The sequence below is a fragment of the Gasterosteus aculeatus genome, chromosome 8, assembly GCF_964276395.1.
Source record: "Gasterosteus aculeatus chromosome 8, fGasAcu3.hap1.1, whole genome shotgun sequence".
In the NCBI taxonomy this organism is placed as follows: Eukaryota; Metazoa; Chordata; class Actinopteri; order Perciformes; family Gasterosteidae; genus Gasterosteus; species Gasterosteus aculeatus.
In genome coordinates, this window is record NC_135695.1 from 16,642,788 (window position 1) to 16,659,343 (window position 16,556).

Sequence of the window (16,556 nt, forward strand, 5' to 3'; positions counted from 1 at the left end):
TTTAACTGTCAATCAAAGTCTGTATTGATCGAGTGGCCATCTCGCTCATATCGATGCCGATGTCTCACGGGTTCACCTGCTGCAGTGATGTGGTTTTCATTTCTAGAGCAAACAAAGTAATCCAGGTGCTAACTCTGCAGTTTGCCCTTTTAATGAAATCTTGTTCTGTCCCCTTCTGTCCCCTTGTCTGGTATTTATTCTCATCTGGAATGAAAACATTTTATAGCACTGCTAGAAAAAACAATACAAGGTCGCTTGTTCCAATAAAAACTACAAGCAAGCGTCCTCAATGACTTGTGAAAACCGCAAAAAGCAGCTCATATTAGCCGTAATATTGTGTTGCTCGTTGGGATTTCGGAGGACCAATCAGGACTGAGGCGGATTAAGGAGCCACATCAGGGGAGGAGGCCTGAGGGAGTCCTACAGAGGACTGATGGGAGCTATGAAAGAAAGGACAAGATTATGAGGAGGGGGCATGCTGCTGCTAGGGAGAAGTAGGGGAGCGGGTGGGGTTGGGGTGGGGTTTGAGGGGAGTGCGGGGGGGACAGAGGAGTTCGGGGCATCAGCATACTGATAGATCTATGCCTCTAATGATTGCACGGTCACAACCCTCCACCTCCCATGGGACGAGGCTGCATTCTATTATCCCTCAAACCCGCCGCCCTCTCTTCGATACACACACACAGACACACACACCCTCCTGTAGCTTGTCTTAGACAAAGGACAGTGTCACATAGGAGGGTTTTGTAAACATGTTGCTTGAGATAGATATCTACATGCATTCATTGTGCAGAATAGACACACACACACACACACACACACACACACACACACACACGGCACATTAATATCGTGTCACATGGCTTATCAGGAATCAGGAAACATTTATTACCAAAATATGCCAAACATACAAGGAATTTGTCTATATAATTTGTCTATAAACAGCAATAGGAGACTTATTACTCAAAACCCGCTTTTAAAAATGTTAGTGAACATTCATTCCGCTTATTTGAGAATAACGCAACTTAATTTAAGTTGAATGTGATTACAGAACGGACATTCTACAAAAATTACAAATGCAATTTTAAAATACATGCCACAAATATGTCCAATGATATTTTTTTAACTTTACCTTAATTTTTTTTAAATAACATTTGGAAAAGATTTATAACATTGTTTTGGGGGCAAACATATGGATTTTTCAATTTGGTGTGTCAACATTTGTCATCCATGAACCTTGACCGTTTTTTCAAACACTCCTGTTAAGTGTGATCGGTGGCGCTGAATTTGACTCCATCATTGTAATTCTTTCAAACGAGCACAGGAGTAAAAGAAAAATACCAATATAAATGAAGAGACTGACCAGCAGCTTGAGGAGCCAGAATCGTGATTTGTAGTAGCAGGTCTTGAAGGGGTTGAGGAGGAAGAGCACCATGAAGCCGTAAAGGATGAGCGGATTGACCTGCATGGGGAGGTAGGTGTAGTCTGAGTAGAAACAGGAGAGGATGCTGAGGCACCACAACACACCCAGGAAACCAGCAATCTGCAGCACACAGGGGAGAAACACAAGCAACTGGCATTAAACGTAAGCACTTTTGGCACATAATATCAATTAACAAAGCAATCTGAATAATTCTGTGCAAATAATGTTGTGTTTTGTTACTCCTCCGTATAAATGAATAAATTCATAATAATGTATTCCTTGAATTTGGATTACCTATCCATCCCACCCATTCCTTTTGCGTGTTTTAAAAATACATTATCACTCATTAAATCGGAAGACAAAATGGTTTCTTCCTTACGTAGACAATGTTTATTTTCTCATAAATAATACATCAAATATTTTCCCCATTCTGACCTCAAACAGGTGTTGGTGCGAGAGGTTGTTTCTGGGATTGATCTCAAAGATGAGGACATGGTTGACTCCGGCCTGCCTCCATCCATACGTGTTGATGCCCAACAGGAAGAGGAACTGGATCAACAGGAAACCGCCCCGATAGATCCGCACCAGCGGCCACACGTTCTCCAAGCTGAACAACACAGTGCCTGATAGAAGCACAGTGGGGTTTTTTTGGCTTTTTAAAACAAATTACTACAAATAATATAAACCTTTTACCATCTCTTTAATAACACATCTGGAGAAATAAAATAAATAAAAACCTACCGATCATGCTCCGTATTAATCTCAAACCATCTGCCCAAACGGCCAGTTAGTTAACAGTGACACATTACAAATTGTGTAGGAAATACAAAAATGGATGAATCTGGATGTTGATGTGACTTACCGGTGAGAACAAAAGCGATGGCGAGAATGACGAAGAAGCCGCAGTAGAGTCCCACGCGAAAGGTTGTCCAAGCCAAAGCAGGCTGAACCAATCAGAAAGGAATACAGAAGAAATACACAATCGATCATTTTCTCATCTCCTCTTCAACCGCTTCCAGCAAAGCAAACCTAATAAATAATAACCCGACTACCTTATTATGCATATTAACACGCTCATTGATACCAAATACAGATAGAGATTCAACATTTTTGTATGTAACTCTAACTTTTGGAATGAATGTGTCTCCATAAAAATCTCACTCCTTTAATATGCTTTAATATGTTTATTTTACACATGCCTGCAGGGGAAATGGGGAGATCAATAGTCACATAGCACAATTCAAGTTGGACATGACAGTAATTAAGCATTAATAACAGTTGATATAACATCGGGGGGTAAAGTGCCAGTAGCCTTGATTGTTTCTGAAAGATATCCTGTTCAACGATGGAAAGGCACTTATAAAATCAATACTAAAGCTCAAATGGTTTTTCTATTTCTTTATCTCTTCTCATCTTCCTCCTTCTCCATTTCTTTCATAACAAACCTCTCACCTTTTAAAAAAAAAAAACACCATAAGATGAATGCAGAGGTTTTCAGACATGGACATAACATTTGTAGTTAGGTAATTTAATTCTCTAGTCGAAAGTGGAATGACTTATGGAACCGGAAATGTGACACATTTGTTTTGTCTTTACCTTTTGATTTATTCCATTTTAGTTTGCAAAATCCCTCCATACTCTAAAAGGTTCTTATTATTAAACTCTTCTGCCTTTTTAAGAGAACACTACTGTGCTTGAGAAGCTATAAATCCAAATGTTCCCATTTGGCGTTTGTAAGAAGTGTTCTCTTACCTGAGCCGCCCCCAGCGGAGGAACTCTCAACCTTTTCATGGCCTTCTGTCGATCTCCTCCCTCCAGCTCAGTGGTGACGATGGTCTACACGCAACAAACAACCGTTAAACTTTTCTATCACGGCGCGCGTGTGTCTGTTTCGTGTGTGTGTGTGTGTGTGTGTGTGCGAGCGGGCACCTCCGTCTCGGAGATGAGCTGTGTGATCTTCTTGCAGGTGTAAAACGGCGCCACTTCCACTTGAGCCACACGCCAGTCCGCCCCGCGAGGAGTATCCAGGATCTTGTCATGTTTCTTCAGGATTTTGCGGAAACCAGTGAAGTTCAGATTCTATGGACGACAGGGTGGACAAACAGATTGGGAGGTCAATTTATTCATTATTTATTAACATGAAGATGCTTGTGCTCGTTATAGAACTTATACAACTTGTGCATAAGAAGCTGAAGTGATACCTGGTAGTTCTGGAGTAGGATGAGGCTGAGGTAGAACTCGCTGAAGGCCAACTTCAGGTCCTTGATGTTGTGGTGTTTACAGCGTTCCTCCTGCGACCGGTGGAAGACGGTCTTGCGTCTCCGCAGGCCGGGCGGGTTGTTGCTCTCGCGCTGCGCGTCCAGTGAAGACTGCAGCTCATTCTGCAGAGTGGCAGAGCGTCGCTGTGCCTCAGCCAGCTTTTCTGCAGAAGAGAAGATAGTCCCAAAGATGCTAGTAATGCTTAGTAATGCTGTGCTGCGACACAGTCCTGTATTGTTGTGATGCATATATCCACTCTTGAAAGGTGTGCAGCACTACTGAAGCCGCCATTTTAACTCCAACCCCGATAACTGTATGTGGAGTTCTGTTCTACTTTGTACTGTTGGTTTAATAAATACAAAGCAACATTTTAGAATATTACTTTTTAAGGGAATGAATGTATTGAATTAAAAGCAAAACAAACAACATCTATAAGCAGCATTTATTTCTCACTCTGTTGTAACCTTTACAGGTACTGTATGTCTGTAGGAGAGAAGAAAGAAAACTCTTTGCTTTAGCTTTTGCCTGAAAAACTATTAGCAACAAAAGTCAAACTGCTGGTTCAGATTGACACCAGGGATCTTGAGGACAGGTTTTAGTAAGAAAATATTACAGAAAACAAGAAGATGACAAAGAAAATCACTTTTATACACCGTGTGTCCTCTGCTCTCCTCTAATCTGTAACAGGAAGTAGGAGCATGGAGACTATTAGACCGTTCTGACATCTAAATGCGGCAGAGCGAGGAGCCATTATCCGGGTCAGACGAGGTTAATGTACCCAGAAAAGAGAGAGAGGGGTGGTGGGCCAGTAGCCGCATTTCATTAACCTTCTTCCCCTCCTCATCTCTACTACCAGGTTCAGCTCCTGAACCATGAGGCCCACATCTTGTCTTCTGCTCTCGTGAATAATCTGGACTATAAAGTACGATAAAGAACCACTCAACTATTGAGTTGCTAAATCCTCAGTTCATTTATTAAACAAAAACAACATTGACAAAGACAATTTTGGCCACACAGCCGGTTTGTGACCAACAACAGTCAGCTTAGTGTGTTTAGTCGGTGGGCAAGCTGACATTATGGAGGAGGAGGAGACCCTTGGAGAGTTGTGGCCTTTATTTGCAGCTGCTTGCAACTGCCAAGCTCTGAAAATACATACTCGTGATCCCTTTGGGGATTTTCATCCTTCAATTTATGTCTTTTATGAGTCTTGTGACCATGTTTGTGTCATTTCTATTTTGCTGGCTGTGTTGTTCTGAATATTTCCTCTCGGTCTCTCGTGGAAACAATAATCTTAAACCCATCGAGACATGAAAAAACGAATAACTCAAACACGGGATAAGCAGCGATGATGATGTGGAGAGCTCACTGGTGACTTTTAGGCCTTAACACACCCACCCACCCATTCTCCTCATATGAAACCACCTTCCTCACAGAAATGCTTCATCTTCGACACCTGAAGTCACGGTAATCCTTCTGCCTGACTCCCAAGGACAGTAGCTTCAGATTAAATCGGAGGACTCATGTTGGACCTTCACAACAGAGGACATTGTGCGTGCCGCTAATGGACGTTAGAACCGACAGGTGTTGGTGGTTTAGATTTCCACCGGTGTGACTTTATGGAAGAGGTTTAAAGAACCTGTTTCCTCAGCTTTTCGGATGAAAGGACAGTCAATTAACACAGCAGTCTGCAAAAAAATGTATTTTTTGGTGTGTGTTTAACCCTTAGAGATGAAAGTGTCGTCCAACCGGGCGGATTTTAGCGCAATGCAGCAGAATGGTTTTCAGAGGTCAAGGACCCCTTTCAGAGGGATATTCAGGGGAAAAGATGTCTTACGTAGTCGGTCCACCGTTTATCTCCTTCCATCCGCTCGCTTTCTTTCTCACAACCTAGCCTGCTTTTTCACAAATACTACACATTGTACACACACGCCAGTACACACAGTAACTGGCATCAGATAAAGATGTGTGTGGAGGATAAACAAGATGCCTGACAGCCGGAAGGAGACGCTGATGTTTTCACATACAACATTTAGCTAACGTCACTGCTCCGGTTGGCTGAAGAGAAACGGCGACTCATCGACTTACGCGTAGCACGGAGAACATCACAAAGTTTATCTGTCCGTTTGGTTCTAATCCATGTTTATTGTTTATTCATTATAGAAACATTAACATAACAAATGAACCCTCTGAGGACTTTTGATGCTGTTTGCAGAGATAATGAGTTCAAATATAGTGAAATGAATTGCTGAAAAATGAATAAACCATTAAAATGTTGTGTTTATAACTACATTATTGTTTTTTATAGGCCATTTCCTGCTTACATAGTGCAGGAAAAAGGCATTATTACTGTTGTCAGTAATTGACGGATCAGTAAGATGGAAGAATAACAAAGCATCTCCTCTACAGCAATAGTAAGCCTCTGGCGTACAATATGTCAGTAATGGAGACATGCACTGTTGAGGATCAGGCTTCTTTTTTCCTTTAACCTTCAGCTAACAATATCTGCAATGATTTACAGTAAATCCTATTTATTGGATGGTCATGCCTGCTGGTTATGTACAGCTCATATGATGGAATGGGACCAGCCTTGGCCATCTCCTGACCTGTAGTTCCACAATCAGCCTCTAGAGGTTCACACACCTCGTCCAACGTCCTGGTACCAGAATACCAGATCATATCATGGCTTCCATCTCACGTTGCATGGTACAAACATACTCCCTCGCTCCCTGAAATACACACAGGCAGGCCGGCTCGCTCCAACACAACAACTACTGGCTACTTCAATCAGAAGACCAAGAATGAGCACAATGTGTTCCAGTGAAATTACAACTTATAACAGTATTTAATCATGTTCATAAAATATATTACACCACATGTAAAATTATCATAACAACAATCCAATTAAGTTAATTCATGATCTAATCCATCCGTCCATTATTACAGAGCAGAATCCAAAGTGAGCTTCATGTGGGTGTGGACTCATTCTGTCAGTCAATTATATCGCAATATAAAGACCAATAACCCAATAAGCACACTTCAACTGCTTCAGCTAAACTGCTTCCCTACATTTTCTTCAATTTCACAAACTCAGCATGAATCATAAATGTAATTGAAATAAAGAAATACCTGAATAGAATGTGTTGATCTTCAGGAGCTCCTTCTCGCAGGTCTGGAAAAACCTCTCCTCAAACTTGGCGTAGTATCTCTTCACCGTGTCTTCGTCTGTTACTGGAAGAAGAACAAAAGAAGATGATTAGCTGCTCTCTGAAGGGCACAAGTATGTAAGTACACATATTTGTGTGTATGTATATATATATATATATATATATATATATATATATATATATATATATATACACACACACATATATATATATACACACACATATATGTATATCGAACAAGTGGAGTATTAAAAACAAAAGGGATAAAACAATAGAAAATTGTACCCCATCTCTCCATGCTTACATTATGAAGCAAATATCTGAAATACTTTTGCCGATAATAACAGCTATGGCTTTTCGTTTTTCTTTTGTACCAGACATTGATAAACAAGAGTTGTCTTGTGTCTCACATATTATTTCCATAAACAGTTGACCTTCTCGTCACTCAGACCTGTTGTGTTACTGAAATCTAAATGTCAAAGACAAAGGAGATTTAAAGTCAGATCCCATAGTGGTACCGCATTGTATACATTTGTTGATATATAAAATGAGGCCTGGCTGCTACGGGTAGATGTAGTGGCTTTCTATTCAACACAGTAATACAAAAAGAGTCGCCCCAGGCAGCAGCCTGTCAATATGCTCTATTCACATACACAAGCATCAGCCTGAGATGAAAAGGTTAAAACTAAAGTTCAACAGCAGCTTCAAAGTCCAACAGCTTTACGAGGATAATAAATGACAAACTGCGTGCACACCCCTTAAGATAATCAATTATAAGTTGATTAAACCGTGTTCTGCTTATGTGTGAGACCTGATGCATGACACCCTTTATTTTACTCTTCGAGTTTATCAAAGTAGCACTCGTTAAACATCGGCATGATCATTACAGTAATAACCGCTGAAAAAATGGGGTCGCATTGTCGTCGTAGTTTAAAAAGATCAAACTTCCACTTAGTAACAACAGTGACTTTTTTTTATAGAGACAAAAAGGGACAGAGCTCTTGTAGTACACTGATAATGGTACACATTCAGTCAGGAGAGAAAAGAGTTTGCAAAGGAGATGAATAAAAAAAGAAAACGTGTATCTAAGACATAGTAAGAAAAAAAGACCAGACAAAAGGAGGAGGACACATCAAGCCGCCGAGAGACGGGGTGAAAGAAGATGTAGTCTGATAATAAACAGAGAGCGACAGAAAAGTGCGCAGATGGTATGCAATCTGCCTCACACCTCTACACAATTGCACCAGGATCAGTTGCATTCACAACTCTTGCAGCGCTGCGACGACGCGGCGCTCAGTCGCTACACAGCAGCTGACGGGCCCGCCGGCTGGCTGCTGCAGGGCGAGCGGACGGATGACTGTTTGGATAAAGGGACGCGCGCTTGCACTGCAGACTGATTGGCAGGTTTAGCAGGTTAGCGGGATGACGGAGAGCCTGGCCGGTCAGAGGGCCCTGACAGAGTGACTGATGGGCCGACACGCTCCTTCAGTTACACCTGACTGCGAGGATCAGACTGAGCTGAACTGTAATTCAAAGTAAAAGGTTACGCAGCTAATGAACACTTTGTATGAAGGAGCACTGAAGGATGGACACGTAGAGCAGCAGGAGGGTAAAAGATGAGGACCGGTGAACTGTGGATCATTTAACATCTATGTTAGCAATTCATACAACATTGCAGCATGCAACAAATTAAAAACGCTTATCTTAATAAGAAAATGCCTGTCACGAAAGCATCTAAACCCGATATTTGGGCCGAGGACTTTTGTGATTCCTGACGGGAAGATTCTTAAAATGGGGAATTTAAAACCGACTTGATTTCACTTATTCAGGGAAATACACATTTTAACATTCTATTTTAGAACTGGCCTCCATGTGGAATTGTGGAAAGAACAAACAAATGTTGTTATATGTAATTTCATAACAGTAACGTATGTTCTTTCAGGTTTTTAAAACTATATAACACATTTACAGATACATTGCGGTAAGTGAATATATGCTGTGAATTTACCTTCTTTCTCACACAGATGCTGACTAACAGAGTAAGTTGGTGGATGAAGGTGTCGATGTAAAAGCACTTTGCAGGTGGAGAAGGGGGTTGTGCACCCCCGTCCCTTTGTTTCCTGCCGACCTCGTGCACTACTGAACACGTCCATGGCGGTGTGCACATGTGAGTATGTGCACGCGTCTCTTTTTTTGTTCCTACGTGTATGTGTGTGAGCTGTGTGAAGTGTAAGAACAAAGGCCCCAGTCAGAGCCAGCTCATCTTCACAGCTGTGTTTTACTGAGGCAGAAGAGAAAAGCCGCCCTGCTATCACACCTGCTGAAACTACTCTGTCATATCAGCCGTCTCGTGTCCTTTCACATTTAAACTGATGAGCATTATCAACATTTGATAATAATTTGCTCGCCTCCTAAGATCCAAATGCAACGAAAGCTGATTGCGAACAACATTCAGATTTCATGCAGCTCCTGTTGCTTATACGATTTATTTAATGTAATCTATGTCGTCAGTGTTGTAGTTCGGACAGCTTCTCTTTCAGATGCACAGTATGCGTTCTCATTATCACGAGTCTGGGGGAATGATAATCTAGTCCAACAGCGCTCACCAGAGGGATTTGAAGATAAATAAGACTTTGGACTTAATGGGAAATGAGAGCGACACAATATAAAAGCCATAATATACTTCTAAATCTATAAATACATGCCGCCTCAACAGCACAAAAATATAATTCATCAAACACTGTGTGTTGATGTTGTGTTGACTTCCTACAAAAGCATCCCAAAAGATTTGTTTGTTGCAAAATCACTGTTTCACGGGTAAAGTCACATGTCAAGATTCCTCTTTTTGTTGACATTTCATTGACGGGAAAGAGCCCTTTCCTCCAGGAATGTTAACAGGTCTCTGGGTCTGGTTGCCATGGACGCCGGGATGAGGTAAGCAAAATACTCCCTTCATCAGCATGTAAACTCAGGATGTGTGTGTGTGTGTGTGTGTGTGAGGCCGAGCCAAAGAGATGATGATGGAGTGCCTTGGTAAGGAATAATGGTTCCGTCCCCGCGGGGCTGTGTGCGGTGATATATATGCTTCTGCGTTGTGTGTGCTTGTGTCTTTAAACGGTGTGTTTTAGATTTAGTACTTCTTCACTGACACTTAGAATGTCAACAACAAACACCCCCCCCCCTTTGCCTTCAGAGAACTAAATAGACCTGTGTTTAATAAAGGACCAACCAGGGCGGAGAGTTTCCAGCGGCTGAGGGGTCGAGACTACACATTTAAGATGTAATTTATCTCATGCTACAGAAAAATCTATATTCGCTTTGATTAGATTTAGGAAATTTAACCCATTTAAATCCCCGCCGTGAACTAATAGGAGCAAGCGAGGGTGAGGCCTGTATTTCACTTTTTAACAATTTGTTGATGAATTCATTATATGAAATGACAAATAGCTACAATCAGCTTTAAAATTGAACATGGGAAATTTATAGATTTTTAATTTATGTTGTGTCCTTATGAAACATCTACTAACATAAAATCATGACACAAATTAAATGAAGCTCTTTAAATGTTATCTGTCTTTGATTTAGACCTCATACATGAACTAATAATTGTAAATTAAGTTTATAGAGCCCAAAGTAATGTCTTGATATTATATTTTCAGTTTAAAAACAGCCGCAAAGAAAAAACAACTAAGTAGATATATAGAACTAAACCAGCACACTTTTAGTATTGTTTACACGGATTCATTTTGCATCAACCTACCAATTACACAGACTTAAAATCAGCATAAATCAGCACAACAACTGGACTGTCTGCACAAGCAGGAGATGCAGGGGGCTCAACAGCAGCGTATCAAGGGTACCAAGGGGTTTTGTATTTTAGATAATGAGCCAAACTCGATAACAGAATACTCTGAGAAGAGTAGATCCAGTGCAATATAGTGTGCTCATTCAGTGGCTTCCCCTTTTACAGACAGAATTGTGCTGGTGGCTAGAAAAACAACTCTTGACCTACAGTATTCCCAGGGCGACTTGTAGAAGGCCGTCCCCCCCCCCCCTCCTCTGCTAACCCCATCTTCTGTAGATTGTATAAATAAATGATGAGACAGCTTCCCCAGAACCATACTACTCTAACCCCCGAAACCCTTCGCGCACACAAACACATAACCAACCCCCAACTTCTTATATTCGCATACAGGCATTCTGTGACGCAAGCCCAAAACACCAGCACATGAATTCTTTAAAGAGACACTCCAATTTGTTGACAGGGAGAGAGAGAGAGAGAGAGAGAGAGAGAGAGAGAGAGAGAGAGAGAGCAACAAACTACACAAACCTGTGCCTGTGCATCCCATCCTTCAAAACTCAGACCTGCCTCCAGCTATCTGGGGATGTGTGTCGTTAGAAAGCCTTTTACTCTACTAGCATTATGCTCCATCACCTGTTTCATGCAAGAACAAATCTGTTGAAGTTAAGTCAGGAGCAACAAGGAAAGTCAGACGGCACTGAGAAGAGGACCTAAGCGTTCCTCTGTGTTAGGAGCTCACACGTGGACTGTCACTGGTGTCTGGAGGGAAGAGAGAGGACACCGCATTGCTCGCTTTACAGTCTGCTAATACAAACACATATAAAACACAGACCTCCCCCCCACACCCCCCACACCCTCAGACACACTTAAAGTACATCTTCCTATTTCCAAGCACTATTTATCTCGTTTAATAACTCCTCCCTGGTGGAGCTGAAGATGCCATTACATTAAGAGTGTCGCTGTGTTAAGCTTTCTTATCTCTTCCCTCCCGGCACAGAGGTGTGAATCACCGACCAACATAAAGACAAACTGAGCTATAAAAGAGAATAGGATTAGGCTAATATTAATCCAGAGATATAGTGTCTTCTACATCCTCTGGTGCCAGACTTCAAGGAAGGAAATACCAGAAAGATCCCCCCCCCCGCCACCCCTCCTCTCTCATTCCTCCATCCGGCCTTTCTTTTCCCCTTATTCCCATTCGGCCCTCCAGCCACAATTAATTCTACCAATCATCTCTCTCATCGAGGCCAAGGGAGCATTAAGAATGCACACTCACTGGGTTTGACTGCCAGCTAGGGACAACCGGAGGCAGGATGGGGAACTGCTATGGCTCCCAATCTACTGTGTACTGTTTATACTGCCAGCTAAGCACAGAAATATATACGACACCGGAGAAGGGTATCGCGAAGGATACTCAACACATTCTGAGAGGTTTTGATGTCTTTGTGTATGTGTGTGTGTGTGAAGGGGAGGGGGGAGATACGAAGATGGAGAGACAAGAGAGCGCGAGGCACATGTGACTGTGTGGTGGCGGTTTATCGCGAGCAGCCAAGTCAATCCATCACGAGAGGGAGAGAGTTCGAGCAGGAGGCCAGATGGGGTGTGAGAGGATCCTGAGAACCGGACGCAAAACACACAACACAGCGCTGGCGAGTGGCATGGGAGAGTCCCACTGAGGAGGGTAAAGAGAGACAGAAAGGGGAGGAAAGGGAGGGAACGGGACTGACTGTGTCAGTTTAAATGTTATGCATCTACACAATGCATATAATGTAATGTGAAATTGAGAAGAGAATAGAGTTAATAATGCTACTTTGTTAGAATTAGCTACTGTAATTTGTACTTTGTATTATGTCTGAATGACTGCAATGTAGCGTAAAGTAATTTAAGAATGGAAAAAATACTTCAAAATAAATATATAATAAACACTGTAGAAAGAAATTATAATAATTAGATAATAATTAGAAAAGCTGTTACGGTTGAAGTGTATTATTGAAACAACCCATTGTTGCTGTGTATTCATTTGTTAAACGTCATGTTTTTTTGGGATCAAATTTTTTTTTATTGATTTTCAGATGTGCATTAAAAATCAACCATCCATTACCCTCAATACGTCCTGTTATACTTTCTGATATTTCTGTTTCTGAATCCAATGATTCCCAGAAAAAAAAAAAAAAAAAACACAGACATTTGGTGTGTTGCTTTTGATTTTTGGGCTGGAGATCCACGGTGCGGAAATCAGGTAATTTTCCCACATGACAATTGGACACCATTACATTCATTGTAATCCATCAGCTCTAATCTAACAGTCAGCACGTGTGTCCTGATACAGGAGTTTTCTTTTATGGTGTTTTAAAAAAAAAAAAAAGCAGGGCGTCTTATTACAGATTGAGGTATTATTTAAAAAAACGTTTTTATAAAACAAGCAACTGTAATGCTTTAATGCTTTTAATGCTTTAAAGATTTAATATGGAGTGGAATATGGAGTGCGTCAGTAAACATGGACATTTCAGCTCATCGTCTGCGTGAATGTCCTGTGAGTATTTAATGTCTCACAAACAAAGTAACTTTGTGACTAAGTTGAAAAAAGGCTAGAGAAACCTTTTTTTTAGGTAGCAATTATTTTAGTGAGTCCTCAAACCAGACATGGAGATTTGAGGCAGCGCAATGTTATGAAAACACTAACAGGCAAAGTTTCTTAGAACCACATGAAGTGGGTCATGTCTGCTCGGCTACCTTTGCCTTTTCTCCATAGTTCCTGTATCCCCCATCAGCCAACAGACACCAAAAGACACACACACACACACACACACACACACTCGGGCCCACACACAACAGGAACAAAAAGCATTGCGGTGGATTTAGAGTTCAAGGCTAAATGGGCATGGCTGAAAGCACAGAGGAGGATGAATTGGTACAAGGGAGACAACGGAAGAAGTTGGATGGTAAATTGGACGGAGAGGAGAAGTAGGACGCAGATTCTTCCAATCAGACAAACAGGAAGTCTACCGTAATATTGTTGACCAGGACGCTGATGGGAAAGCTAATTGAGCCCGCTCTCTACTCTTCAGAGGGCCCAGTTTCTCCCTCCCATCTTTCCGGCTACTTCTTATTCTACTAAGATGGTTCTGTGAAGTGTTATCTGTGACAGGCAGAGTGAGGAAATATTCAACCCAGACACCCCCCGCACCCCCCCGTCTTTCTCCCTTTGTCGTTCTCCTCTCCTTGCACCACACAGAGCCTTGGAGTTTCTCTGAGAGTCTCCCTGCATCGCTCTCTACAGGTCGATAGCGTCTAACGTAAAAGGACGACTGATGATAGCGTGAATCAAAAGCTGTCTGATTCATCTCATTCCCGGAAATATTCGTCGGAAATTCCACCTCTAATCGCGTCCCTCAAACTTTGTCGGATATTTAAAGGCCTTTGAGATGCAGGATATTCGGAGTTTGTCAGAGTGACATCCGCTCCGAGCGTACCGTAGATTAAAACAAGTGGTCTGAGCTGAATCGTCTGGTCTGAAGAGAATTCGATTTGATCAGCATGCGATCTCATTTAAAGCCCTTTCAATGCTTGCTTTTTAATGTGATATGCATTGCCGATATCATGTTTCTACAAGCACTCTGCTCTGGGTGAATAAATCTCTCAGTATGCAAACTCACGCACTGCACGGATCCGTTATTAAGCATTAATTGAATACTGAGTGATGAGGTCTGATTTCATGCAGCCAATGTGGAGTCTGTGAGTAAAATGACACCACTGAGATTATTGGATTATTCATTTTAACTAAACATGTAGACTAATGCAGGTATCCTTTAATTCAAAATGCAGTTTAGTGTGTACTATTATTGCCTGTTTATAGAAAAAATCTGCCATTAAACTCAACAGCAGCAAATTAGTTCTGATTAGTTCTGCCCCAAGTGTCATTTTGATGATCTGCTGTCATGGACTAAATATTAAAGTTATAATACAATACATGATCTGAATGATTTGGTACATGATACAGGACATTCATTCCCAGCAGAATTAATACTTAGTCTGAGTTATTTCACATTTTAAAACACATTGATCGATTATAAAGGGAGACATACACACACTTTTACAGCCATCTCCTCTGAAACATTTCTTGTCTTCCCGTCAGGATGACTGTCAATACGTTTACGAATAAATGACTAAATGGCGAGCAAAGCCGTTAGGTGAGCTCACAGCCGCCAAGCCCACTGAGGTCAGAGCTGATGTGTCTTTCTACTGCCTGACACAAGAGGAGGACTGAACCCTGTAATCGCTCGCCTTTTCTTTTTTTCTTTCTTGCCATCTTCATTGTCATCACTGGCTCCCCAACTCGTTTTCAGGCAGACGCATGTTTAATACCTCCCTCATCGCGCTCTCCCTTCGCATCGTTCCACTTCACCGAACCTTCTTCAGTTGATCGACATGCAACCGAGCGTGAGGCATGAGGGCGGGATCCCAGTCTCACTGCGTTCATACGGAAAGATATCAGGGCCACGTCGGACTGGAGCACAGAGGGAACCATTAGCAGTCCTGCCTGTAGCTGCATCTTTTTTCTTCTTCTTTCCGTTACGAATCTATCTTCATTCAGTATTCAGAACCTGAAAATATGATGGTCCAAAGTTACCCTCATTTAATATAATCTGATAATAAATATTTTCTGTCTTACATTTCTCTGTTCACTTGGGGACAGTTGGTATTTTCTATCAAAGCTTATAGGTTTTGCATGATCTTACATCATCCAGATCAGCCCCATAGTAATCTTGCTTGCTCCATTGGCCTGCACACACCTTCTGCAAAAAGACAAGTTCTCTGGTTCATCTGGATGATATGAAGTTGTGATATGAGATTAAAATAATACGTAAGGAAACACACAGCTGATTGAGGTACGAAATTAAGTACAAAATTAGATTGTTGAAATGAAAAAAGAACAGATGTGGAAGACGGACTGATGCGGACACCTGATTTCTTGTGCATCCTGGAAAGCTGAAGCATAGAAGAAGGAAATGAACTGTCTCACGGCTAAATCACCCATAATTCACTGGATGACCAGAGTGCGCTTAATAAAAAGGGAAGAATCTCCTCCCTGATATGACTGATGAGCTTGTAATCATCCCGATGCCATAGTCTTAGACAAAAGCAGGGATTGGCAAAAAATATTTGGTCATCAGGAAAAAAGAAGAAGAGTAATTGCTGGTTGACTTTGAAATTTAAATGAGTATTTAGAGAAATCAGATGCTGAGTATAGTGCCGGTGTGAAAATAGCAAAAGAAAAATCCTTTATTCAAACATCCAACCTGGAGCCAAAATGGCCCTCTGAAGCATTTTGACGGCTATAATGACACAGCCACTTGGTGGGAACAAAATTGCTCTTCCATTTAAGCGTCTAGGTGTGTGTGTGCGTGTGTGTGTGTGTGTGTGTGTGTGTGTACAGATGCACAAACTTGCACGTGTCCGAATCAGTTTGTGTGTGTTTGGTCCTATTTTACAGAGCTGGTTGGCTGGGAGTGACATTGTCATTATCGACATCTCTCTCCGCTCCCTTGGATCCTGTAGCCATTAGCAACCAACTCCGGGAGTCGGCCTCCCTTCTGCTGCAGCCAATCGCTTTCACATCACTGTGTGACTGTGTGCGTGCATGCGAATGAGCAGGTGTTGCTTTTGTGTGTGTGTGCGCTCATGTCTTGATTTGGCTCTATGATGGCTACATGATTGAACGTGTCTGTGTTGATTATTTGATCAAATGCAGGCTCACTGTTAATCATTCATTCCCAATTAATTTCAGTGTTAACGCAATTGTTCCATGACAGTGGGGGAAACATAGAGGGACATGTTATGCCAGGCATGCCGAGCAGAAAACTGCACACCAAAAGGAAGCGGTCAGCGTAAAATAATCAATAGGTGC

At 41.7% G+C, this 16,556-nt stretch overlaps 1 protein-coding gene across 1 annotated transcript in view; it reads right to left on the reverse strand.

The window, feature by feature from the left end:
* xpr1a (xenotropic and polytropic retrovirus receptor 1a) overlaps nucleotides 1-16,556 on the reverse strand; it is a 52,195-nt gene that overhangs the window by 10,524 nt on the left and 25,115 nt on the right. The window contains exons 3-9 of the mRNA XM_040183944.2: nucleotides 6,809-6,910; nucleotides 3,625-3,845; nucleotides 3,353-3,502; nucleotides 3,176-3,259; nucleotides 2,286-2,367; nucleotides 1,859-2,046; nucleotides 1,364-1,543 (exon numbers count right to left, since the gene is read on the reverse strand). Of these exons, the coding sequence (XP_040039878.1) occupies nucleotides 1,364-1,543; nucleotides 1,859-2,046; nucleotides 2,286-2,367; nucleotides 3,176-3,259; nucleotides 3,353-3,502; nucleotides 3,625-3,845; nucleotides 6,809-6,910 (1,007 nt within the window). The remainder of the gene's footprint in view (nucleotides 1-1,363; nucleotides 1,544-1,858; nucleotides 2,047-2,285; nucleotides 2,368-3,175; nucleotides 3,260-3,352; nucleotides 3,503-3,624; nucleotides 3,846-6,808; nucleotides 6,911-16,556) is intronic.